General features: G+C 35.5%; 1 protein-coding gene across 2 annotated transcripts in view; it reads left to right on the top strand.

Annotated features, from left to right (window-relative positions):
* LOC136026108 (uncharacterized) overlaps positions 1–26,797 on the top strand; it is a 41,221-nt gene that overhangs the window by 5,162 nt on the left and 9,262 nt on the right. For both annotated transcript variants that reach the window (XM_065702390.1, XM_065702389.1), the window contains one exon: positions 4,507–4,675. In XM_065702390.1, coding sequence (XP_065558462.1) covers positions 4,507–4,675 — 169 coding nt within the window. The remainder of the gene's footprint in view (positions 1–4,506; positions 4,676–26,797) is intronic.

The raw sequence follows: 26,797 nt of genomic DNA, 5'->3' as shown, positions 1-26,797 counted from the left end.
CCGGGTACCCAGAAAGATCTGCTGGCAATTTCTCTGGAAAACTTCTACCAAATCTTCATTCACTTTTCAAAGTGCCCATGCTTTTGAACCATATTTAACCGCTGTCATCTCTGTAGTTTCCAATATTCTAATCCTGGTTTGCAGACTTATTTCCCTATTTTTTCGAACTTCTTTCAACTATGAAAAAACACCCTGAGCCTTGGCTATTCTACTTTTAGCATCTTTACTGCTCCCACAATCCTTACTAAAAATAATACCAAGGTAAGTGAAGTTGTCTACCTGATCTATCATCCCGTTACCATCTATCATCGTTATCCAAAATCACCTTTTCATCTTCACTTATTCCTATCCTTAGTGACTTAGTCTTCTTAATATTAATTTTCAAATCTATTCTAACATCCTGAACTCGCAAAACTATTAAAAGTTCATTCATTTTGCTCACACTTTCATATATGATGCTTAAATCATCGACAGGACATTTTGGAGACGTATTGACTGACGAATTTAGACGATTCGAAAAGATAATTGGACTTACTAGGAGTTTCTGAAGTTCATATCCCAGGGGAAGGAAATTAGGGGACACAAACTTTATTTACTCAGGCAGGAAGGATGGGGCACATATACAGGGAGTAGGACTCCTGATGAATAAGGAAGCTGCTAAGCCTTATTTAGACTGGGGAGGTATCAATAATAGAATACGAATTGCTCATTTTATATCTAAATGTTCAAGGTTCGATGTTTTTAAAAGGAGATTTTTAGGCCCAGTTCGGTAGAAATTTAGTTAGATGGTATCCTAGCCTGGGTAAATTTGGCGTAGAAAAGGAAAACAATAACGGCTAAAGATTGCTACAATTTTGATGCTATAGTGAATATATGATGATGATGCTAGAAGTGAAAAAGCTTTACGTTTAACAGAGAGGAGAAAGCACTTCTACAAGGATTATCTGAGTGATAGATCATTGGAAAACAAGAGGAATGTAAAGAAAGCGGAGAAAGCATTAAAATATGAACTAAGGATGTGTAAAGTGGCGGCCATACATAAAATTGCCAAGGATGTGGAAGATACACCTAGATTGCTTAATAGCAAAATGTTGTACTGGAATGTAAATAAATTGAGAGGGAGCTATCAATACTTATATAAGATTTGGGGGTGATTTGTACAAGCAAATTGTGGGAATTCCCATGGGGGGGAATGCCAGCCCATTTATAGCTGACTTTTTTTTAAGTCAACTAGAATATAAATATATGATGGATAAGAATAATCCAATTAATTTAAAACATGTTTTGTCAAATAATAAAAGATATTTAGATGATATTTTGGTTTTAAATTGTAAGGATTTCATTGATATTTCTAAAAATATATATCCATCAGAGCTTATTCTTGAGCCTAGTCATGGCGCTGGTCATGAAGATCATTTCTTAGATTTAAATATTAATATTTGTGATAATAATAAATTAAGTTTCAAAATGTATAATAAAACGGATGATTTTGATTTTGAAGTGATTAGTTTCCCATTCCCTAAAAGTAATATACACTCAAATATCACATATTCAGCGTTTTTCTCACAGTTACTTCGTTATGCAAGGATTTGTAGTAATTATATTGATTTTAAAAATAGATGTAAAATCTTAAGCCAAAAATTGATATCAAGAGGTATTTCTGCAAATAAATTAACTTGGCAATTTAAAAAAATTTAGTGTTCATTATAACGAACTTTTAAATAAATATCAAAAGAATTATCTAGAAATACTTAAAGAAATTTTCAACTAATTTCGGAGGTTCGAGAATTGTTGTCGCAGCACCATTTATTTTGAATTGTGTTTCTAATTGAGCGGATTTTTTTTTAAAAATTAGCCACATGGTAAAGATGAATTCTATAATTGTTTAGTTCATTCAGGTTTTTTGCAATGTGTTAATTGATAAAATTTATAATATTTAGTTTACCTATTGTTGTTAAAAAGAGGGATATATTAACAGGATAAGCTTGTTTTGGTTTTACTTGGTTGTTTTACATTTGCTGTTTTTTTTTCTTTCATATGCATGTATTTTGGGGGTGATACCTGACACGGGGATGCCATGGATATTCTGTGGTAGCCACAACACTGTGCTGGGTAAGTTAAAGAATTCAAAGTGGCGAAACCCTATATATTCCAGTGTATTCTCCTGATGAGCCCTTGTGTTGGGTTATTGTCTCTGAATTATTCGTCTATATTATTTTTTCTATTGTTTGGTAAATGACGACTTATACTTATTGACGACATGGCTGCCCGTCCATGGATTATTCTTTATGGTTGATTGTGTATGGCTATGCTGTTTGACCTATGTGATTGTATGAATGAGTAGGGTTAAGGCCTCATTCAAATGCTGGTCTATATTAATCACTAATTTAGGAAAAGAGTCTTCCTTTTCTCCTTCTGTCTCTTTTTTTTTGTGCTGTTGCATTGGTGATTTCTCTTTTCATGATATATATATATATATATATATATATATATATATATATATGTATCTATATATATATGTATATATATATATATATATATATATATATATATATATATATATATATATATATATATATATATATATATATATATATATGCATGGATTTGTAGTAATTATATTGATTTTAAAAAAAGGTGTAAAATCTTAAGCCAAAAATTGGTTTTAAGAGGTTTTCTGCAAATAAATTAACTTGGCAATTTAAAAAATTTTGTTTTCATTATAACGAACTTTTAAATAAATACCAAAATAATTATCTGGAAATACTTAGAGATATCTTTGGTTAATTTTGATTTTCCTTGTTACGAGTTTGGCGTGTCCCTAATTTTTGACAGTGGATTTCCGGAGGATTTTGCATATATTGTCGTTTCAGATGGTCTTATTTTACATTGATTTCCTTTATTTTTATCTTGGCTACATTTACATTAATAGAGAAATTTTTACATAGTGAAAAACTTTGAATAATTGTTTAGTTTTAATATAGATTGTGAATTGGTAACTTAAATACATGAGAGCCAGAACTAAGGTAGGATAAGCTTGTTTTGGTGTTACTTGGTTGTTCTACATTTGCTTGTTTTTTCATAGGCACATATTTTTGGGGTCATACACAACACGGGGATACCATAGGTAATTTATGGTAGGCACGTCACTTGCCTGGGTAGAGGATTGAATATGCCGCAACCCTATAGGCAGGTGTGTCTTCTCCTGATGAGCCCTTGTGTTGGGTTGTTGCCTCTGAATTATTTATCTTTACTGTTTTTATTGTTTGGCAAATGACGACTTATACCTATTGACGACACGACTGCCTGTTCATGGATTATCTTTATGGTTGATTGTGTATGGCTATGCTGTTTGACCTATGTGATTGTATGGATGAGTAGGGTTAAGGCCTCTTTCAAGTGCTGGTCTATATTAATCACTAATGTAACAGTCTTCCTTTTCTCCTTCTGTCTTCTTTTTTTTTTAATGGGTTTGTGCTGTTGAATTGGTGATTTCTCTTTTCATTATATATATATATATATATATATATATATATATATATATATATATATATATATATATATATATATATATATATATATATATATATATATATACATATATATATGTATATATGAAAGTCGTTGCTTGATCAGCTGTTGAAGATGTGGGTAGCAGTCTCGGATCAGATTGCGTTTTGACTTACGAGCGTGAGATGCATTGAATCAGTGAAAAGTTCTTGTTCTCCACCGGCCCCCATCTCAGAATGGATTGAAGTTACAAGCCACTTCTCAACCAAAAAAGGACCAAACTCACAGTTAACCTATACATGTCTGTAAGTTGCTCTCTATGAAGAAAAGAAGTCCTTGTGTAAATTTCTAATAAAATTGGTTAATTTTAAGCTTTCTAGATTATTTTGCTAGCTGAAATTTGAATATAGCACTCCGTGCAGCTTTTAATATTGATTTCAAATGCGGTAAATGCTACTATCACAATTATGCAAGCAGCGAGTCATAATGGGGTTGGTTTGTATTATTCTTGGGCCTTATCAATAATTTGCACATAAAGCCAAATCCGCCCAAACCAAAGCAAAATATGGTAAATTATTTACTTACTTGCTTAGAATTATATTCTCCTACGCCTAGCAAGGTATATTGGAAAAATAGTGGATCACCACGTTGGGTAATTCTAAGCCAGAGACCATAGCTGATTGAGGGATTATCTCATAAATCTTGCCTTTTCTTCAAGGGCACAATAGAAATTATTAGTTTGTTGAAATTTATTTAAATGGTACATTCAGTGCTATGTTTGCCAGTAAAGTATTCTAGAAAACTGAAAATTTATTAGAATATTTTACACAGCTCTTGCTTATCCCTCCTAAGTTTCACAAGTCGTTGAAAAGCCTATTTCTTCTCAAAACTTGGAGGAGTTTTTCAAGTTTCTTTGAGTTCTGTAAATAACTGTGGTAATACTAAACATGAATTTGTTCCTTTTTTTGCATAATAATTTGAACCATTTGCTTTTAGGGGACGCAATATATAGTTGAGAAACATCAAGAAGAATCGACGACTCATTATTTATTAGTACTACTACTACTACTAGGCCTAATGTGCTTATTTGCAGAAAGGCAACAACAGGAACTTGCAAAGCTACAATCTCATATTGAGGTGCAAACGACAGACGAGAAGGATTCAGGTATACGGCCTAAATAAATATCATTTGATGTTTAATCCCTAATTTCAATCGGTTTTTTTTCTGTTTCACAATTTTGGAGTATCGTCCTTTATCATAAAATTAAAGTAAAACTTACGATCTAAAAGCACTATTTTAAATTACTTATTCTTATTTTGGAAGTTTATAGTGTTCATAATTCATTTTAAACTCTTATGACCTTTAGATTAAGTTTATTTTTCCATTCATTCATTCAGAGTGGTTTAGTTCTATTTATGTATAAATTGAAAACATAAATTAAGAAGCTAAAACTTTGAAATATTAGATTTTGACCCGAACATGAAAATATAATTGTAAAAAAAGTATGAAATTGGAGCTGATTTCAAGTAAGTGGACAAAACGAAATAACAAATTCAAAAACTTGTTTTGTTGTTTTCACTGGCTTAAAATCAGGGTAAACAAAATTAATAGTATGCTAAAATTTAAAATAGGCACACATGGGCATGGGTCTTCCCATTCCTATAGGAAAGAACTTCTAAATTTAGATTATTAGAAATAATTTAATCACAAACAAGTTTTTTTGAAGTAATTCTGTTTTTTTTTCGAAGTAAATACTGCTGTACTTAATTTTAGCTTCATTAGCCTCAAATTTTTCAAATTTATCAAATTTTTCTTCTTTTAAATCCATTTGTTTCAAATGCAAAAGATAGCAGTTGGTGAGTCATTTACGGCTCCGTCAATTCAAATTATTGTCTCATCAAATATATAGATTGCTTCGTTGGTTGTAAGTTATAACTAGAAGTTTTCTAATGACTCAATGCTTTATAGTTGAAGCTAAATGTAATAGTTAATAGTTAAGTTAAATGCAAATTGTAATAGGATAAATGCAAATAGTAATAGTAAAGTTAAATGCAATCAAAATACAGATAGTGACTGAAATTTTGTCTTCAAAATAATGATGAAAAGAAATTTGACTGTCACTTGGGCTGCTTCCTCATCAACGTTCCGCTCTTTACGCTAAAGTTTGACTCTTCCTCTCAACTCTTCTTTTTAAAACAGTAAAAAACTTTAGCGTAAAGAGCTTGGCGTTGATGAGGAAGCAGCCCCTTTCATATACGAAGTAATTTCTGTTCGTTTTAAGTTTTAATGTCGCTCCTTACTTTTAGTTGAAAAAACTTGTTTTTTTATTTAATTTCTGGACGTTTTTGAATCAATGCATGTTTTGATTTTGGCTCTCCGCAGAGGAATAATTAAAACGAAATTTGCATTTTTTTTTTTTTTTGGCTAAATGGCTTTCTCATAATTTTGATCGAATGATTTGAGAAAAAAGAGCGGGGGAGGAAGCCTAGTTGTCCTCCAATTTTTTAGTTAATTAAAAAGACAACTAGAACTTTTAATTTTTTACGAATCTTTTTATTAGTAAAAGATATACGTAACTTATAAATTAGCTTACGTAAAGAATTTTTTACTCTCATGTTTTTATTACACATATGAGAGGGTTCGCCCCCTCGTCAGTACCTCTCTCTTTACACTAAATCTTAAATTTTGTCCCAATTTATTAAGAATGACCCCTGAATCACAATTGCCGTAGAATAATTAGTCGACATTACTAAAAATACTTAAGCGTAAAGTGCGAGGTATTAGGAGGAGGTGAGCCCCTCATTTGGGTAATAATTTCTGTCTTTTTAAGGTTTAATGCTGCTTACTTACTTCCTAATAATGTTAGTAAATCCTGCGCTCCCTTCGAGGAAATTTTCTTCCAACATAACAAATTCCTCGATGGAAAGTTCCCCCAATATATCCTCCTCTTCTCAACCCCTCTCGCAACCAAAAAAATCCTCCTGAAAACGCCTGTACACTTCCCAATAACCATTACTATATGTAAGCACTGGTTAAAGTTTGTAACTTGTAGCCCCTCCCACGGGGACTGTGGAGGAGTAAGTCGTCTCCAAAGACATAGTTATAGGGTTTTTCGACTACGCTGAAGAAAATGGCTATCTCAGAATTTTGATCCGTTGAATTTGGGAAAATAATTAGCGTGGGAGGGGGCCTAGGTGCCCTCCAATTTTTTCGGTCACTTGAAAAGGACACTAGAACTTTCAATTTCTGTTAGAATGAGCCCTTTCGCAACATTCTAGGACAACTGAGTCAATACGATTACCCCCGGAAAAAAAAAACGCATCTGTGATCTGCCTTCTGGCAAAAAATACAAAATTCCACATTTTTGTAGATAGGAGCTTGAAACTTCTACAGTAGGGTTCTCTGGTACGCTGAATCTGATGGTATAGTTTTCGTTAAGATTCTATTCTTTTTAGGGGGTGTTTCCTCCTATTTTCTAAAATAACGCAAATTTTCTCAGGCTCGTAACTTTTGATGCCTAAGACTAAACTTGATGAAATTTATATTTTTAAAATCAGCATTAAAATGCAATTCTTTTGATGTAGCTATTGGTATCAATATTCCATTTTTTTGAGTTTTGGTTTCTATTGAGCCGGTTTTCTATTGTCTGATTATGGTTGAATTTATTAAATTTTTCGAATTAAACTTCAATTTGTCAGAAATTAAAGGTGTTGGTATTGGACCTTTCAAAACTTACAAAAGGAATTGTTATAGTATGCTATAAACTGCTGACGACCTGAACGAGGGGGCAAAATCAGCAGAGGTTTCTTGCAGAAATAATTATTATGGTTTTGTATTTGAAAATGCCATATGGAAATATCAACTTAAATTTAATTTTTGAAAAAGGGGAAGTACCTAATGATTTTAGGAAAACCTTAATCCAACCGCTGTATAAGAAAGATGACAAGAATGAGTGTCCTAATTATCGAGGCATTAGTGTGGTCTCTGTAGGTAGCAAATTACTGAGTAATATGATACATTTTAGACTGAAAACTTCTGTAGACAAAGTTTTAAAGGAAGAACAGTACGGTTGTCGAAAAGGTAGAGGAGGTTTCGACCAAGTTTTCACTCTTAAGTTAATAATTGAGAAGACCCTTCGTTGTCAAACACCTTTGGTCCTCAGTTTTATTGATTATGGGCAAGCTTTCGATTCTGTTGATAGAAGAGCGTTAGCAAAGGTCTTATCCTTGTTTGGTATACCAAAAAAATAAATCAAAGTGATTTGTGCTATGTACGAGAATAATACTGCTGCGGTTAAGGTAGGAAATGAGGTTAGCAACTGACTTTGTATTAAATCAGGAGTTAAGCAGGGTTGTGTTCTATCCCCTTTGTATGGATCATTTTGATGGATTTTGTTTTAAGGAGCACAGGAAAAGCAACTGGAGACCATCGAATCAAATGGGGAGGAAAAATACTCCTGGACTTAGAATATGCTGATGATTTAAGCATATTAGATGAAAGTGTGAGTAAAATGAATGACATTCTAGAGGTTTTGTAAGTTGAGGGAGCTAGAATAGGCTTGAAAATTAATGTGAAGAAGACTAAGTCACTAAGGCTAGGAATAAGTGAATATGAAAAGGTGATGTTGGGTAACGAAAAGATTGATCAGGTAGGTAGCTTCACTTACCTTGGTAGTATTATTAGTAAAGACGGTGGGAGCAGTGAAGATGTTAAAAGTAGAATAGATAAGGCTCAGCGTGTTTTTTTCACAGTTAAAAAAAGTTTGGAAGAATATAAAGATAAGTCTCCACACCAAGATTAGAATATTGGAAGCTACAGTGATGACAATTGTCAAATACGGCTCTGAAGCATGGGTGCTCTGAAAAGTAGATGAAAATTTACTAGATGTTCTGGGTACCTGGCTGACTGACCGTATTTAAAACAGTAGGTTGTACGAAAAAATGTGGTTCAATCCCGCTTTCTAGGGCTCTAATGAAAGAAAGGATGAGATGGCTAGGCCACGCTCTGCGGATGAAGGATGACAGATTGTCCTTTTTTGTCAACCGTATGGGGCTAGACGGAAAGCAGAGTTTTCCGTAGACGGAAAAGAAGACGGAAAGCATGCTTATCCGTGTTGCTGAGTCTATTCAATATTGAATTGCAAAGGTTGCTCAATTGGTGAAAATTGAGATCATTGCTGCTGAATTCGTGTATTAAAGTAAAGATAGATATATTTTATATTCACGAATTTTGGCTTAAACCCACAAAAAAAACCCAAGTCAATGCTATAGTTTAACGAAAAACTACAGGACATCTGGAAAAAAGTGAATTGCCAATTGGAAAAAAGAAGCTAACTTCATTTTAAAGGTTTAGAAATAAAACGATGCCAAGCTCGAGATGCTTGTGGAATTATTGTAGTAAAAAGAATACTTAAAAATATTAAACTTCTAAATATAATTCTTTATATAACCCAACTGGCAACAATACTATAATTAGAAAAACAAAGGAAGAACTGACTACAGATATCATTAAGTAGCACTCTAGCATTACCTATTACATAGGGCCACAAGTCTTCAAAGGACTGTTATTATTTTTATCCAGAGGCACTTCATATGGAAGGGGTCGTTGCTCAAACTTTGCACGGGGCTTATTCAATTAGAAATTCAAAGTCGTGGTGCTCCTTTTAAAAGTCAAAATTAGTCGGAGAACAGTTTACCCCCTTCCCTTCCTAAGAACCCTTTTTACCTCCAAATACATCCAATCAAAACTTTGAGTTAGCAATTTTGCTCAAAACAGTCTAAAGGCTAAAGAACTCCACCCCCAGGGTCTTTAATCCCCCGTCCACGGAGAAGTACATTATAAAAGTTGTCCATTATTATCATATAAGGTGTTTTATTGAAAAATAGTGAATGTTGGAACGCTAAAACAAAATTGAGAGGGATTCCGAAAAAAACCATTATGTGCTTGCTGCTTGTGAAAAGGGAATACCTGTAATATTTAAGTAACAGCTGAAGATATGAAGTTAAACCCTTAAAGGTATGTTGAGGAAATCTTTAGCAGAGATTCGAGGGTAATCACTCTCCATCTTGGTCTTTTTAAATGTCCCCTCTGCCTAACCCTATTTGAAATTTTGAGATTTTTATCTTGTTAAAACTAGTCAAAAGGTGGATTAGCTATTCCTCCAAGGATTAAGGTAAGACTGAAGAATTTTGAAGGGTAATCTACACTTAAGCAGAAGGCACTAAGTGCATACCGTTTATCAAACAATATCTTAATATATAAGATCTTAATAATTACTTATTTAATATATTATGATATATATCTTAAATACGACTGAGGTTATTATGTTGAAACTTTTAGGACGTGTTGAGAATGATGATAAAAAGTGGGCTGCCAGCTCCATTAAAAGCCTTTTTGTATCTCTTTTCTGGAAAATATTTGATAATCATTTTGAAAGAGAACCTTATTCAATTATTCTAAAAGTCAAACAGCTATGTCTATGGAGAGGACAAAACCACCCAGAGCCTTTAAGAGGGACGTCGAGCACAATAAAATACGTTGTGCACGCTTCTGGTCTATGGGTTGAATCAGCAGTATTTAAGGAATGGGTAAGGGTATGCAAATATTTAGTTTATTTTTATTAGTTCTTTCAATATTTACAACACAGACACCTGCCTATTCGTGCACTGTAGGAGGACAGTGTACTCTTAATTAACCAGTTATTTCCTGGTATTTCCTGGTTTAATTAACCAGTTTTTTCATCCAACTGAACCAACATTTTAGTATTCCATAAATTTTACTACACGATAACTTACTGTACCATATTTTAACTACTCTAAGTATTCCATCAAAGCATAAAGTTCACCATAGGCATAATTGTTCTGAACATTTTATTTTCATTGCCTGAGGAATATCCTTACCTTTTTCCCCCATGGACACAGGTACATGTAAAATACTTCCAGGCATTTGTGGTAGATGATTATGGTCTCTCCGTAGTTCAGTTAATTATTTCCAGTATACGATTTAGTAGGCTTCGCTGATCGAATGTAAGTGGAAATTTCAGATGTAATTTACCAAAACAAGGATGTAAATTGTTTGCTTGGCCAAGACTATGCGTTTTATATTTAATTCTGACAATTTAACCCTTTTGTTTCAGAGCAATATTAACTAATCACTTACTGGTGGACTTATGATAAGCCAATGATTTTTTCAAAAATTTTATCCATTATTATTTGAATTTGAACCTTCAAAGAAGAATATCAAAACTACAGAGAGAATAAGCAGGCCTTTGGATGATTTCCAAAGTTAGCCCTTGAAGCAGAGCTCATATATTTTTGATTCTTAATTTGTTTTTAACTTACAAATTTTTTCCAACGTTTTTAAGCTATAAAAAGACATTGTATATACTTTTAACGATAATTCGGCTATACAATTTTTGGAATATGAAATGAGAGAGCAAACAAATGTTAGTCACGATCTTTTATTTTAGAAAAATTTATTTTGTAATGACAATTTTTTCCATGACAGATTTCTTGACGCTATTAGTTTTTTAACTTTTTTTCAGTTGTATATACTATATACTCCTAAGATATGTAGTAAGTTGTCCATTCTACCCCGGGCAACGTGAAGTTTTGCGGCAACCTTTGTCCAGCTTTGCCGACTAAAGTGTTGTGAGAGCCACACTTTGGTTTTGTTTCTTCGCTATCGATCAGTAATCTGATGATCAAAGGCTATTCCTCAGAATACTAAATTGACTTTGCAGCTATTTGAACTTCATGCTTTTCAATCGTAGACATCGTGACGGATGAAAACTCGGAACAATATCATATATAATCTAGTTGGTATTATAAAGCTATCCCTAACTTTTCAGGATCAAAATATCATAGATGACATTCTATTAATTATTATGAAACTATCTCATTGTTTTACATTCTTGATTGTGCTTGTTTGTTCACTATTGGTGAAATGATGAAGTTGTCAGCCTATCGAAGTTTTTAAAATGGTATGTTCAAACAAGAACGCATGCAGTTATCACATGACCAAAGGCTATTCCTCAGTGTTGAAAAAACAACAACTACAAATAATATCGAAAGAAGGGACTAAATTGACTTTGCAGCCAGTTGAACTTTATCCTTTTCAATCGCAGATATCGTGACGGAGGAAAAGTTGGAACAATATCTTATATAATCCAGTTGATATTATAAAGCTATCTGTAACTTTCAGGATTAAAATACCATAGGTGACACTAATTATTACGAAACTACCTCATTATTTTCCGTTATCGTTTGTACCCGTTGCGTAAACATTTAATTCTGTCGGATTTAAAGAAATCGAATACAATGTGCACCAATTTGCACATAGCCCAAAGTGAACAGATTCTTACTTACAAGTCCCTCTCCCGTGATAGGCATCAAGTTCAACGGGAAAAAATAAATGGGTACACCAACTAGCATAGTTGCAAATCCCTCATCGCTGAAGTTGACTGTAGCCTAACAGCAGATTATTACTTACAAGTCCCCTACATATCTTACCACTGGAACCAAATTGGCTTTACCATCAAATACACTGGAAACAAATAATAGATACACCAACTAGCAAAATTTGCTAACCCCTCATTGCCGAAGGTGATGATTACCTAACAGCCGACTGTTGCTTACAAGTCCTCTATATGTCTCACGATTTGTATCGACCTAGATTTCGTTTCAGTGTGTACCTTACTACTGAAGTTGTTAACCCCTTGAAACTTTCAAACTGGTATACCTCATGAAGGAATTTTTGTACTAAAAAATGGATGTCAAAAACTTTGATCAGCTCATCAAGAGCCATCGATTGCCGTCGAAAAAAAATTCTATCTGTCTTCGTTCAAAAGCTGATTTTTTTGCCGTAGGCCAACTTTCTGACGTCACCGCTTAGAAAGGAGCAAAGGATAAGCTCCAATTTCATTAGCAATGAAAGAATTTTTAAAGTTTATTAGGCAAATCTTCGAAAGTAAGAGCAAAAATAGTAATAGTTGTAGCTGTGAAAATTTCAACTGAATACTCCGAGTCGCTCTTGAGATTCTGATGAGAGGTCTTAAAAACAATCAGTATGTACATAGTGCCTTTTGATTTAGTGTTGAAGCAACATACATTTACTGTAATTACTTTTACATTATTTTTTTTTACAGTCTTGACGCACTTAAACTATTTTGAATTAGTTCAATAGCAGTAGTAGTAGTGGCAAAATTGGTAGTAGTATTGGTGGTCCTGAGAGTTCAGTTTAGTACCCTAAGGCATTTTTAAATTATTTCTTGTGCACCCCTTTGATAAACCATATATACATAGCATGTTTTAAATTAGTTCTATAGTGCCCTCACTTTTATATATTGTTCTTTTATAGTCTAACCCACTTGTGAGATATTGCTGGTAACCCCTTTTGATAATGTTCATGCGCATAACTTTTGGATTTAGCCCAACATTTTCCAGAGCAGTTCCTGGAAGTTCCACATTAATACCATTAGCATAGAAACAGCAGTACTAATGACAGTAGTAACACTTACTAGTATCAGTAATAGTATCCAAACAGTGCATTTTTATTAGTTCAAATTAACCCTCAACATACCCTAAAATAATACCTAAAGCTGTTATTAAGATAATACTGATACATCCCTTTAACCGCCTACATATGCATAGTGTATTTCAATTCACCTTAAATTGGTCCTCAACGTATCTTGAATACATGTTCTTAATACTCTTAGCCCTAGTAATAGTATTAGTAGTAGCAGTAACAGAAGTATTAGTGGTAGCATGCATATAGTTCCGTTTGTTTGACAAAATCACGAAGGAGAGAGAAAACGAGGACAATAACAGTCAGTGAAAAAAGCTATTGTCCTCGTTTCTCTCTTTACTATTTTATGTTTTGTTTGATTGATTAGCCGGTGTGGTCTTAAAAATTATTGTTATTTTAATATCCCCTTCAACATGCACTGAAAAATTTAAGTTAATAATTTAAGCTAGTCCTAGGATATAGCTGATACACTCGTTCAACAATGTATATACACATTTATCCGTTTCTTCATGGTGATATTTCCACCATTAGAATATCTTTTTTTCTGATTTTGAATTCATCTTACAGTGTAATTAAATGTTGAACGTATGTCTGAGTATCCTCATGATGGCATTATACCTGTGACAAGCTTGAGAACCGGGAAAATTTGCACCGACTATTATTTTGCTTCATATATTTTAATTTTTCCAGAAAAACTTAAATTACACCTATTCTTATTTTTAAATTGAGGCAACCCCCTTGTAATTGTAATTTAATGTAATTGAAATTTCAGAAAAAATCTGTCAAATATGCGACGTCCACTATGATATCGGTAATTATTTTCTTTTAATCTGGATTTTTACTTCCCTAAAAATTTATTTAAAATTTATATTATCAGCCTACACTGATAGGCTGAGTCAAACCGATAATTTGGTTCGTTACTGTTTCAACTACGTAAATTGTTGGGCAGCCTCGTTTACGAATTCTGAACCCCAACTTTTTTGTCAAGTCGATGTAAGCCCCGTTACGTCTTGCTTCGGCTCCTGCAAGTCAACCAAGACAAATTGGGCAAGTACAACTCTAGACAATTTATATTCGTAGTGTATCTTCGCATTTAATTCCAAATCTCCCTCAATGTTATATATATGGGCAGCACTGCTGGCTTAGCAACGGGCCTTTAATTTGTGATTGAGAATTATATTATATTATATTATAAAAATTATATTATATGTGATTGAAACAGTTCTCTTTTGGTATTTGACCAATCAACAACTAATTGAATTTAAGCCAGATTAACTCTGTACCTGTTTGGAATAAATAACGAGTGAAATACTTTTGAACTTGTAATTGAAACTTGTTAGATAAATTTATAAATTTGTATATGATTACGGCTTAAGGTATTATTTATGGATTGTGGCTGTGAGTTAGTATTCAGCACTACTATCATCTGAGTCGTGCATTGAAATATTCAGATTACTTGCAAATCACTGGATTACTTGCCCCACTCAAAGATAAGTTATTATTGATTCTCATTGCATTCATTTAGTCATTGTGGATCATTTCATAATTGTGCTTATTGAGAACTTTTCTTTGGATAAACCTTTTTCACTTAATTGTTTTTGGACTGATGCCAAGTCGTGAGTGATATTTGCTTATCATGGACAATTGGAATACCAGTACGCTTTATTATTGCCCAGTTTTGAATTTTGCTCAGCACAATCTTGATGAGGGGTTGGGACAATTGTGAAATACGCTAGGGATTTTTTCCCGTATGAAGATGTTCTTGGAGCTAAGAAACTTTTATATAGCAATTGCTTCCCAGATGAGCCTATACCTCGTTGTTCGGGGCCCAGTGCTAAGAATAGTTCATTGTTGAACATTATCGCTACTCTTTCTCGCTTCTCTGCAGAAAATATTGATATTCCAGAGTTCGTGATCAAATCCCCCTCCGAAGTCCCTAGCATTCTGATGTCAACTTATTCTATCCTTACCGCCAAAGTCAACCAGTGCCTTGATCAGTTAAAATCGCTTGCTCACCTCAATAGTCCAACAACGTCTATAAATAGTTCTTTGGTCTCAGATAGTAAGGGTACCAATCACAAACCCCCGTACGCCGTTGTTCTTAAATATCCGCCTCCAGAACTAAGAGACCCCGTTTCTCGCAAGGAAAAGCTTGATTTTTTCGCCGGACATAACGGTATTGTGTCGGTAAAGTCCGATCCGGTAAGGAAAAGATGGGTTGTTGTTACACGGGATAAAGTTTCTGCCAATTCTCTTGCTGCATCTGCTGTTGCGAGCTACACAAATATTGTTGCTAATGTGACTGATCGCAAACCTCTTTGAGTAATTAGGGGACTTCCCGATAGTGTTTCTAGCAGTATATTCATCTCCATTATTCTTGGTCTTGTTGAGGCCAACCAGATCGGCTCTTCTCATACATTCCGTTTAGAGTTCCTTGATTCCGCTGCACTAAAAACTGCCATCGCTAAAGGTCTGCGCTTGGGTTACGAGTCTTTTAAAATATCGGAATACAATGAATTGCACAGACGGTGTCTTAGATCCCAAAGTATCCATCATTCGTTAGCTCACTGCCCATGTGCCCCGAATGAGATGAAGTGCTCTAAATGTTCTGGATGCCATTCCAATACTAAAGACAATCCTTGCTTAGAGGCTCCGAAATGTGCCAACTGCGGCGAAGCTCATGTTTCCTATAGTATGAACTGCCCAGTGATAAAACGCGCTCTGAACTCCGCTTCAAAATGAACCAAGCCACTATTTTAAGTTTTGCTTCTCTTAATATTAACGGCACAAAAGACAAAGACTTGTTAATTAATGAATTATTAGTCCATGACATAGTGTTCTTGCAGGAACATCTTTTGACCAAATCAAACGTTTCTAGCCTGAAGCGATCTTCTGTCCACCATTTTTTCGAAACAGGCCAAGAAAACTAGAGGCCGCCCTTCCGGTGACCTAGCAATTTTTTTCCGTTCCCCATCAAAGCCCTCTTTGATTCATTGTGATGATAACATCTTAGCGATTCAATGTGACAGTACCGCCTTTATAAATGTTTACTTACCTTGCGATCGAGGTTCTGTAGCATCGTTTGTATCTTTCGCTAAATGTTGCTCCAGTTTAAAGTATCTACTCGAAAGTCTACATTTGAAAGACCTAAATTGGGTTTTAGCTAGTGACCTTAACTGTGACATTCTTGGTACCTCCGATAGATCAATCCTCTTGCTAGAATCACTTCCTAGCATATATCACGTCGCAGTTAAGAGCCTCCCATTCACGTGTATTTATAACAGAGGCTGTTCAAAATCGAACTTGGATCACGTGATCTCTTCCAGTTCTAGCTTAATATCATCGATTGTCAGGGTGGACGAAGAGAAGATTGATGACGATCACCTTATTCTTAGCTGTAATTTGTCCTGTGAGCTATCTGGCAAAACACTTTCGGCTCAGCCGAAGTGGCATACGAAGTTGAATTGGGATCGTGCTAATGTCCCACTATACCTTGCTCCGCTAACTGCTTTACTGTCGACAATAGAAGTGCCATATCACCTTCTGCAAATGTCAGTTTCCTCGCCTTCAAGTAGAGTTGACCTAAATTTCTATTATTGTCAAATCGTCCATTGCCTTAAATCAGCTTCCAAAGCTGCAGTGCCTGTTGATAAAGTTAGGATTGGTACAAGAAAGCCTAATTGGAACGTTGATCCTGAAGCAGAACATGCTAAGCAAAAAGCCAAATTTTGGCTACTTATGTGTATATCATGTGACCGACAATCTTCCGGAGCTGTTTTCTCTGTGAAACAAAAGTGTAAACTTGAATATAAGGCCAGTTTGAAGAGGGCATGCTTGAATGCATGGTCAGGCCCCACCGATAAGGCCTCCTTGAATAAGGATAATAATAGTGAGAAATGTTCCCCATCTACCCTATCTTGTCTCCAGCTAGCTAATTTTGTTGATCATTATAAGTGTGTGTTCAGTGTATTTAATAGTTTTCTTCAGTCTTTTTATTACAAGTTGCTTAAACCGCTTTTACCATACCGTCTCCTGCAGGCTCATGTCCAGCCTGTACCAATATCTGAAATTCGCCGGGCTTTAAGAAAAATTAAGCGTTCAAATAGCCTTGATGGTGACGGCCTTTCTTACCGATTTTTTGCTTATGATTGTCCTGCTCTACTTAACCATCTACAAATATTTTTCCAGTCCTGCTTAGCACAGTTGCTTGTTCCTGATAGTTTCCTATGTGGCCGTGTAACGTCTATTCAAAAGTGAGGCAAGGACCCCATGTCATGTGTGAATTATTGTCCCATTACAGAATCGTGTTTCTTAAGTAAGTTGCTTGAACATTTGTTACTACCAGAAATTGAGTCGAATTGTGATTTTACACCTTTTCAATTTGGTTTTCGGAAAAGTTTCGGTTGATCCCATGCACATCATTTTTTAAGCTGACTCATGAAAGATCCAGTAAAAACTAAAATGTCTTTATACTGTCTTACTGTTGATATTTCTGGAGATTTCGACAATATTGTGCGCTCTCAGGCTCTATTTTCCCTTGCGTCTTCAGGTGTTAATCCTTCCGTACTAATTTTATCGTCTTCTTGGTATTCAAAGTGTAAAATTCAAGTTACCTGGAATGACCAAATATCTGACCCGGTAATAATTAATAAGGGAGTTCGGCAAGGTGCCGTATTGTCTCCTAGTATGTTTAAATGCGTGCTTGCTTCGTGCCTGCGTCCCCTTAGAAGTTCTTTTTTTTACGGTAATACTGGTTTGTCTTCTATTGCATTTGCAGATGACGTTCTTCTTATTGCCCGGACTCACCATGGATTGCTTTCTAATTTTACTATATTAACCAATGAACTATCTAAGATTGGACTGTCAGTTAATGCGTCTAAATGGGAGTGTATTTGTTTTAATAGCCCTTATGAGGTCGCTCTATTCGTTACTGGGACTGCAGTTCTACCATATTCTTCTTTAGTTAGTTGGCTTGGTCTGTGTTTCGGCCCAACACTTTCCACTACCTGTTCATCCCTAGTGAATCAAGCAGTGAAAAACCTACGCGTAGCTTATGGAAAAATATCCCCAAACAAAAGCCGTTACAACCGCAACGGTTTGTGCATGATTTATAACGCTTATTGCGCCCCTGTGCTTTTGTTTTTATCAGGGATGGCTCATCTGTTTCGTAATAAAGATCGACATACTCTACGTACGGCTTATTTCAGATATTGCAAATTCCTCCTCCAGCTTCCTAGATGGCACCGAAACAAAGAAATGATTGCCCGATTTGGTTTAATTGATGTGCCTTCTTGGATTCAGTCTTCCAGTGAGGATTTATGTAAAAAGACTATCAACTTCATTCACGTTTATTACCCTCTGCAGCCTTTTTTTCCATATTGATACTGGTTAATTAGTCGATGTTGTCTTTTGTTAGTATGAATTTTTTTCTTCGCTGTTTATCGTTTTTGTTTTTGTTTATTTATAATACTCCGTACTTTGTGTTTTTTATACTTTTAGGGGTAATAACGTTCATTCATTCATTATAGGTAACTCTAAGCAAATGTAATTACGAAAAGGAAAACAGGCCATTTATCTCAAAAAAAGAAAAGAAAAAGGGGTGGAAACCCAACACCTCCCCCCTTAAGATAAAACACCAACCATTTGCCATGCTCGTCCACCCTTACAAACATAAACGCTGTAGCTCAACTTTACAATATCCATTTGACTTCTTTCTTTACCAGCGTCTCTGCTACTGCTTCCACAGCTTGGCTCTGGATCCGTTACCATCCACACATTTCTCCTGTAGGATAACCATAGTCTAGATCGTATGAGCATTTGCATGAGGTTTTGAAAATTAAACTCCACAACAATACCAGCAAATAATCGTTTTTAGTATGATTAAATAAAGATTTTTTGGCTCTCGCGAATTTATATTTTAGAGAAGCGTAGAATCAGATTTTGGCACATTCGATGATACCAGTCATCAAGAAAAATTGACTGAACTAGCCTCTTAATCTCTATCTCTGAAAACAACAGTGCATCTCAACTAAAATGTGTGTTTGAATATCTAGTATTTTTCTAGTGACTGGAAAAATACTAAAATCATAGTAACTCCCAGGTGGGGGAGAACTAATGATTGTTTATCATTTTCTTATCGACCCATTAGCTTATTACCAGTTTTTGGTAGGATTTTCGAAAGAATCTTATCATATGAATGATCTAAGCATTAATAAGGACTGGATCTCTAAGGACCAGTTTGGATTTGTTAAAGGCAAATCAAAAGTAAATGCCCACGACAAACTTGTCACAACAGTGCAAGAAAATAACATGATGAGGAAATTAACACGTTGCATTCTCTTTGATATCATATGTGCCTTCGACAATGCTTGGCACCCTAGGATTTAAAAAATGTTATTAGAAATTATGCTGTCCCACTCCTCTAGTTATGCTGATTAAAATTTGTCTATCAGATCGATCAGTCTCTTAGGGTGATAAAGCTGTTAATGTAGCTCGTATCTTTCAAAAATTGTGCCCACAAGAAAGGTTCCTCTCCGTTTTTATGGTAAATTCATATGGACGATTTGCTTCGTTCAGAGTTTCTGACAGGCTGTACAATACAAGTGTATGTTGATGATATCTGTGTAACAATTTCTTCTAAAGATACAAATTTCTTACATCATAAAAATGAAAAGGCATTTACACTATTAGAAAAATGGGCAGATTAAAATTCGATGTTAATAAATCTGAAGCTATCATCTTCTCTATGAAAACAGAAATTCCACAGGTTAATCTTCTGTTTTTAAGTCATAGAATACCGATAAGTGATAAAGTTACATACTTGGGCTCGATTTTGGACAGAAAGTTACTTTGGAATGACCAAGTTGAAAGTAAAGTAAAAGTCACCGGACAATATTCAAAAAATTGTTACGTACCGCCAGAACCACTTGGGGTCTTAAAGCATTCGCCCTTAAAAAGTTACATAAAGCTGTTATTGAATCCACCATTTTATATGCAATACCTGTATGGATGTCAGTGCTGAATATAAAGAAAATTGTAAAAAAGTTAGGATATGTCCAAATAATTTCTATGGTTTTGATTTCCAAAGCTTTTTATCTGCTAAAACCGAGACAATAACAGCTTTAGCAGGATGCCTTCCTATTGACTTTAGAGCCAAAGAGTTAGTTCTCAAAAGATATCTGAAGAGAGATGAACCTGATTATTGGCCACCCCTGAATAATCTTAATAGCCAAAATTCAAATAAACATACATATTATACTGGCTCGCAAGTAAATTATGTACTCGGTAATTCCCTTTCTTCCCCTTATACTATAAATGAAATTTGGAAAACCTTGCGCATAAACCTATATATGAAATGGTATGAAATATTCTACCACGCTGTTAAGTCCTGGACCCTCCAGTTTTTTACTGGTCATAATGAACTTTTCAAATTGCAAAAACTTCTCCTAATTATAAACTGACACAAATTGTCACTGGTCACTGTAAATTAAACTTATTTTGACGTAGGATTAATAAAAGTAATTTTTCACTTGTGATTATGGTGATGAAGACACTTGATATCATTATCTTTTTGAGCGTAAACTTTTTGAAAATGAAACAGCCGAAATGCAATTTAGATTATAAGAGTTTTTTATTTGAATATTTTTAATGTTAATATTATTTGGTTTATTCAAAAGGCTGAATATGCCGTTCTAGCATACTTGAATCATACAAAGAGACTGGTTAATGTATAATTTTTTTTCTTCCTTTGTGCTATTTAGTTGATTGTATTTTGTAGCTGCATATGTGATGTATTCTATATTCTGTGTTTTGTAGATTAGATAGTGAATTAAACTTTACGAGTTTAGTCACAGAATAAAATCATTTATGAGTACAAACTAAAAGAAAACAAGAACTAAGAGCTCATATGGCACTTGTGACGAGGCGATAAGAGCTAAGAGCCAAGAGATCATATGGTATGAGCTCTAACAAAATTCTATGAATCAATAGATTGATTTAAAAAGGAAAATAAGAGGCTTAATGCCGGTCAAGATTTAAAATAAGAGCTCTGAGTCACGATGTCCTTCTAAATGTTAAAATTCATTAAGATCCGATCACCCACTCGTAAGTTATAAATACCTAATTTTTTCTAATTTTCCTCTTCCTTTAGCCCCCAAGATGGTCGAATCTGGGAAAACGACTTTGTCAAGTCAAATTGTGCAGCTCCCTGACACGCCTACCAATTTTCATCGTCCTAGCACGTCCAGAAGCACCAGACTCGCCAAATCACTGAAACCCTCCCTCCAACTCCCCCAAAGAGAGCGAATCCAGTACGATTCTGTCAATCACGTATCAAGGACAATTGTTTATTCTATCCGCCAAGCTTCATCCCGATTCCTCCACTCCAAGTTTTTTTTTTAAAGATTTCCCCCTCCAACTCCCCCCAATGTCAAAAGATCTGGTCGGGATTTGAAATAAGATCTCTGAGACATGATTTCCTTCTAAAAATCAAATTTCATTACGATCTGATCATCTATTCGTAATATAAAAATAACCCAATTTTCACGTTTTCCAAGAATTCTTAATTCCCCCTCCAACTCCCTCGAATGTCAAAGGATCGGGTCGGAATTTGAAATTAGAACTTTAAAGCACAAGATCCTTCTAAATATCAAATTTCATTAAGATCTGGTCGCCCTTTCGTAAGTTACAAATAACTAAATTTTCAAAATTACCCGCCCCCCTCCAATTCCACCAAAGAGAGCAGATCCGGTCCGGTTACGTCAGTCACGTATCTTAGACAGATTTTTATTCTTCCCATCCAGTTTCATCCTGATCTCACCGCTTTAAGTATTTTCTAAGATTTCCGGTCCCCCAACCACCCCCCCCCCCAATTACGCTTGATCCGGTTGAGATTTAAAATAGGAGATCTGAGTTACGAGGTCCTTCTAAATATGAAGTTTCATGAAGATCCGATCACTCCTTCGTAAGTTAAAAATACGTCATTTTTTCTTATTTTTTAGAATTACCCCCCCCCCCCCCCCCAATAGAGCGGATCCGTTCCAATTATGTAAATCACGTATGTACGACTTCTGCTTATTTTTCCAACCAAGTTTCATCCCGATTCCTCCAATCTAAGCGTTTTCGATCATTTTTGGTTTTCCCACCCCAAACTTCCCCAAATGTCACCAGATCAGGTCAGGATTTAAAACAAGTGCTTTGAGACACGATATCCTTCTAAACATCAAATTTCATTGAGATCCGATCACCCGTTCGTAAGTTAAAAATGCCTAATTTTTTCTAATTTTTCAGAATTAACCCCTCGCCCAAATACCCCAAAGAGAGCGGATCCGTTCTGATTATGTCAATCATGTGTCTAGGACTCGTGATTATTTTTCCCACCAAGTTTCATCCCGATCCCTCCACTCTAAGTGTTTTCCAAGTTTTAGGTTTCCCCCTTCCAACTTCCCGCCCCCCAATGTCACCAGATCCGGTCGGGTTGAAAATAAGAGCTCTGAGCAACGATATTCTTCTAAATATCAAATTTCATTGAGATCCGATCACCCGTTCGTAAGTTAAAAATACCTCTTTTTTTTCTAATTTTTCAGAAATACCCCCCCCCCAACTACCCCAAATATAGCAGATCCGTTCCGTGTATGTCAATCATCTATCTAGGACTTGTGTTTATTTTTCCCACCATGTTTCATCCCGATCCCTCCACTCTAAGTGTTTTCCAAGTTTTAGATTTCCCCCTCCCAACTCTCCCCCCCCCCCGTCACCAGATCCGGTCGGGATTTAAAATAAGAGCTCTAAGACACGGTGTCCTTCTAAACATCAAATTTCATTGAGATCCGATCACCTGTTCGTAAGTTAAAAATACCTCATTTTTTTCTAATTTTTCTGAATTACCCCCCCCCCCCCAACTACCCCAAAGAGAGCGGATCCGTTCCGATTATGTCAATCATGTATCTGGAATTTGTGCTTATTTTTCCCATCAAGTTTCATCCCGATCCCTCCACTCTAAGTGTTTTCCAAGATTTTAGATTTCCCCCTCCAACTCCCCCCAATGTCATCAGATCCGGTCGAGATTTAAAGTAAGAGCTCTGAGACACAATATCAATCCAAACATCAAATTTTTAAGCTCATAAGTTAAAAATACTTCATTTTTTCTATTTTTTCCGAATTAACCGGCCCCCACTCCCCCTAGATGGTAAAATCGGGAAAACAACTATTTCTAATTTAATCTGGTCCAGTCCCTGATACGCTTGCCCAATTTCATCGTCCTAGCTTACCTGGAAGTGCCTAAAGTAACAAAACCGGGACTTTAGGTTTCCCCCCTCCAACTCCCCTCAATGTCATCAGATCCGGTTGGGAATTTAAATAAGAGCTCTGAGACACAATATTATTCTAAACATTAAATTTCATTAAGATCCAATCACCCGCTCATAAGTTAACAAGAGCTAAGAGCTCATATGGCACTTGTGACGAGGCGAGAAGAGCTAAGAGCCAAGAGATCATATGGTATGAGCTCTAACAAAATTCTATGAATCAATAGATCAATTTAAAAAGGAAAATAAGAGGCTTAATGCCGGTCAAGATTTAAAATAAGAGCTCTGAGTCACGATGTCCTTCTAAATATCAAAATTCATTAAGATCCGATTACCCACTCGTTAGTTATAAATACCTAATTTTTCTAATTTTTCCTTTCCCTTTAGCCCCCCAGATGGTCGAATTTGGGAAAACGACTTTATCAAGTCAAATTGTGCAGCTCCCTGACACGCCTATCAATTTTAATCGTCCTAGCACGTCCAGAAGCACCAAACTCGCTAAATCACTAAACTCCTCCCCCCCAACTCCCCCAAAGAGAGCGAATCCAGTACGATTCTGCCAATCACGTATCAAGGACATTTGTTTATTCCATCCACCATGCTTCATCCCGATTCCTACAATCCAAGTGTTTTTTTCCAAGATTTCCCCCTCCAAATCCCCCCAATGTCTAACGATCTGGTCGGGATTGGAAATAAGAGCTCTGAGACATGAATTCTTTCTAAAAATCAAATTTCATTAAGATCCGATCATCTATTCGTAAGATAAAAATACCCCAAATTTCACGTTTTCCAAGAATTCCGGTTTCCCTCTCCAACTACCCCCAACGTCAAAGGATCTGGTCAGAATTTAAAATAAGAACTTTAAAGCACAAGATCCTTCTAAATATCAAATTTCATTAAGATCTGGTCACCCTTTCGTAAGTTACAAATACCTCAATTTTCAAAACTACCCCCCACCCCCCTCCAATTACACCAAAGAGAGCAGATCCGGTCTGGTTATGTCAGTCACGTATCTTAGACAGGTTTTTAATCTTCCCATCCAGTTTCATCCTGATCTCACCGCTTTAAGTATTTTCTAAGATTTACGGTCCCCCCCCACCTGCCCCCCCCACCAATTACGCTTGATCCGGCTGAGATTTCAAATAAGAGATCTGAGTTACGAGGTTCTTCTAAATATGAAGTTTCATGAAGATCCGATCACTCCTTAGTAAGTTAAAAATACGTCATTTTTTCTTATTTTTCAGAATTAACCCCCCTCCCCATAGATCGGATCCGTTCCAATTATGTTAATCACGTATGTGAGACTTCTCCTTATTTTTCCCACCACGTTTCATCCCGATCCCTCCAATCTAAGCGTTTTCCATGATTTTTGGTTCCCCCACCCCAAACTTCCCCCAACGTCACCAGATCCTTTCAGGATTTAAAATAAGAGCTTTGAGACACGATATCCTTCTAAATATCAAATTTCATTGAGATCCGATAACCCATTCGTAAGTTAAAAATACCTCATTTTTTCTAATTTTTCAGAATTAACCCCTCCCCCAACTACCCCAAAGAGAGTGGATCGGTTCCGGTTATGCCAATCATGTATCTAGGACTCGTGATTATTTTTTCCACCAAGTTTCATCCCGAAGCGTTTTCAAAATTTTAGGTCCCCCCTCAATTCCCCCCAATGTCACCGGGTCCAGTCAGGATTAAAAATAAGAGCTCTGAGACACGATATACTTCCAAACTTCAAATTTCATTAAGATCCGATCACTCCTTCGTAAGTTAAAAATACCTCATTTTTCTAATTTGTGCAGAATTAACCCTCCCCAACTCCCCCAAAGAGAACGGATCCGTTGCGGTTATGTCAATCACTTATCTAGGATTTTTGCTTTTTTTCGAGCAACGATATTCTTCTAAACATCAAATTTCATTGAGATCCGATCACCCGTTCGTAAGTTAAAAATACCTCATTTTTTTCTAATTTTTCAGAAATAACCCCCCCCCCCCCAACTACCCCAAATAGAGCGGATCCGTTCCGTTTATGTCAATCATCTATCTAGGACTTGTGTTTATTTTTCCCACCATGTTTCATCCCGATCCCTCCACTCTAAGTGTTTTCCAAGTTTTAGGTTTCCCCCTGCCAACTAAGACACGATACCCTTCTAAACATCAAATTTCATTGAGATCCGATCACCCGTTGGTAAGTTGAAAATACCTCATTTTTTCTAATTTTTAAGAATTACTCCCCCCCCAAACTATCCCAAAGAGAGCGAATCAGTTCCGATTATGTCAATCATGTATCTGGGACTTGCGCTTATTTTTCCCATCAAGTTTCATCCCGATCCCTCCACTCTAAGTGTTTTCCAAGATTTTAGGTTCACCCCCTCCAACTCCCCCTAATGTCATCAGATCCGGTCGGTATTTAAAATAAGAGCTCTGAGACACAATATTATTCCAAACATCAAATTTCATCAAGATCCAATCACCCGCTCATAAGTTAAAAATACTTCATTTTTTCTATTTTTTGCGAATTAACCGGCCCCCCACTTCCCCCCAGATGGTCAAATCGGGAAAACGACTATTTCTAATTTAATCTGGTCCGGTCCCTGATACGTTTGCCAAATTTCATCGTCCTAGCTTACCTGGAAGTGCCTAAAGTAGCAAAACCGGGACCGACAGACCGACAGAATTGGCGATTGCTATATGTCACTTGGTTAATACCAAGTGCCATAAAAATACTTCATTTTTTCTATTTTTTCCTAATTAATCGGCCCCCAATCCCCCCCAGATGGTCAAATCGGGAAAATGACTATTTCTAATTTAATTTTGTCAGGTCCCTGATACGCCTGCCAAATTTCATCGTCCTAGCTTACCTGGAAGTGCCTAAAGTAGCAAAACCGGGACCGACAGAATTGGCGATTGCTATATGTCACTTGGTTAATACTAAGTGCCATAAAAATTACTAAAAATGGGAGAACGGCTACTGCCCTCATCTCCTGTGATTCCTAAAAGCATATGCTTTGATTGCACTTCGCTGAAATAAACATTTAAATTTATCAAACGGTTTTGTTTTAAAATTATAATGGTTATTTAATTTTTCTATTAATTGTCAATATCTTGAAAAAAAATAAACTGAAATGTTTAAAATATATTTATTTTTGATAAAATTTAAGAAGCGCAAAAACCTTTAGAAGGTGTCGGGACCACGAAATGCGGTATCAATACTCCAATCATTAGCAGTTTCTGTTCTTTTTAAGTTTAAGTTGATTGTTCATTTTCATTTCTCCCCATATGATGGTATATTAATTCTTTTGAATAAACACTTATCTTTATTTTTATTTGGGCTATTCATTCTAAATTCTCTTCGTTTGTGTTTTGTTTATCCATTGGTTGTTGTTTCTGGTCGTTTTAAGTTTGGTTTATTTTAGAACTTTATTTATGCTTGACTATTTTTCTGCTTGTCTTTATT

This window comes from Artemia franciscana, chromosome 4 (genome assembly GCF_032884065.1).
Source record: "Artemia franciscana chromosome 4, ASM3288406v1, whole genome shotgun sequence".
Taxonomy (NCBI): Eukaryota; Metazoa; Arthropoda; class Branchiopoda; order Anostraca; family Artemiidae; genus Artemia; species Artemia franciscana.
Note: the sequence above shows the minus strand (reverse complement) of the source record. Positions and strands in the feature narration are given on the sequence as shown.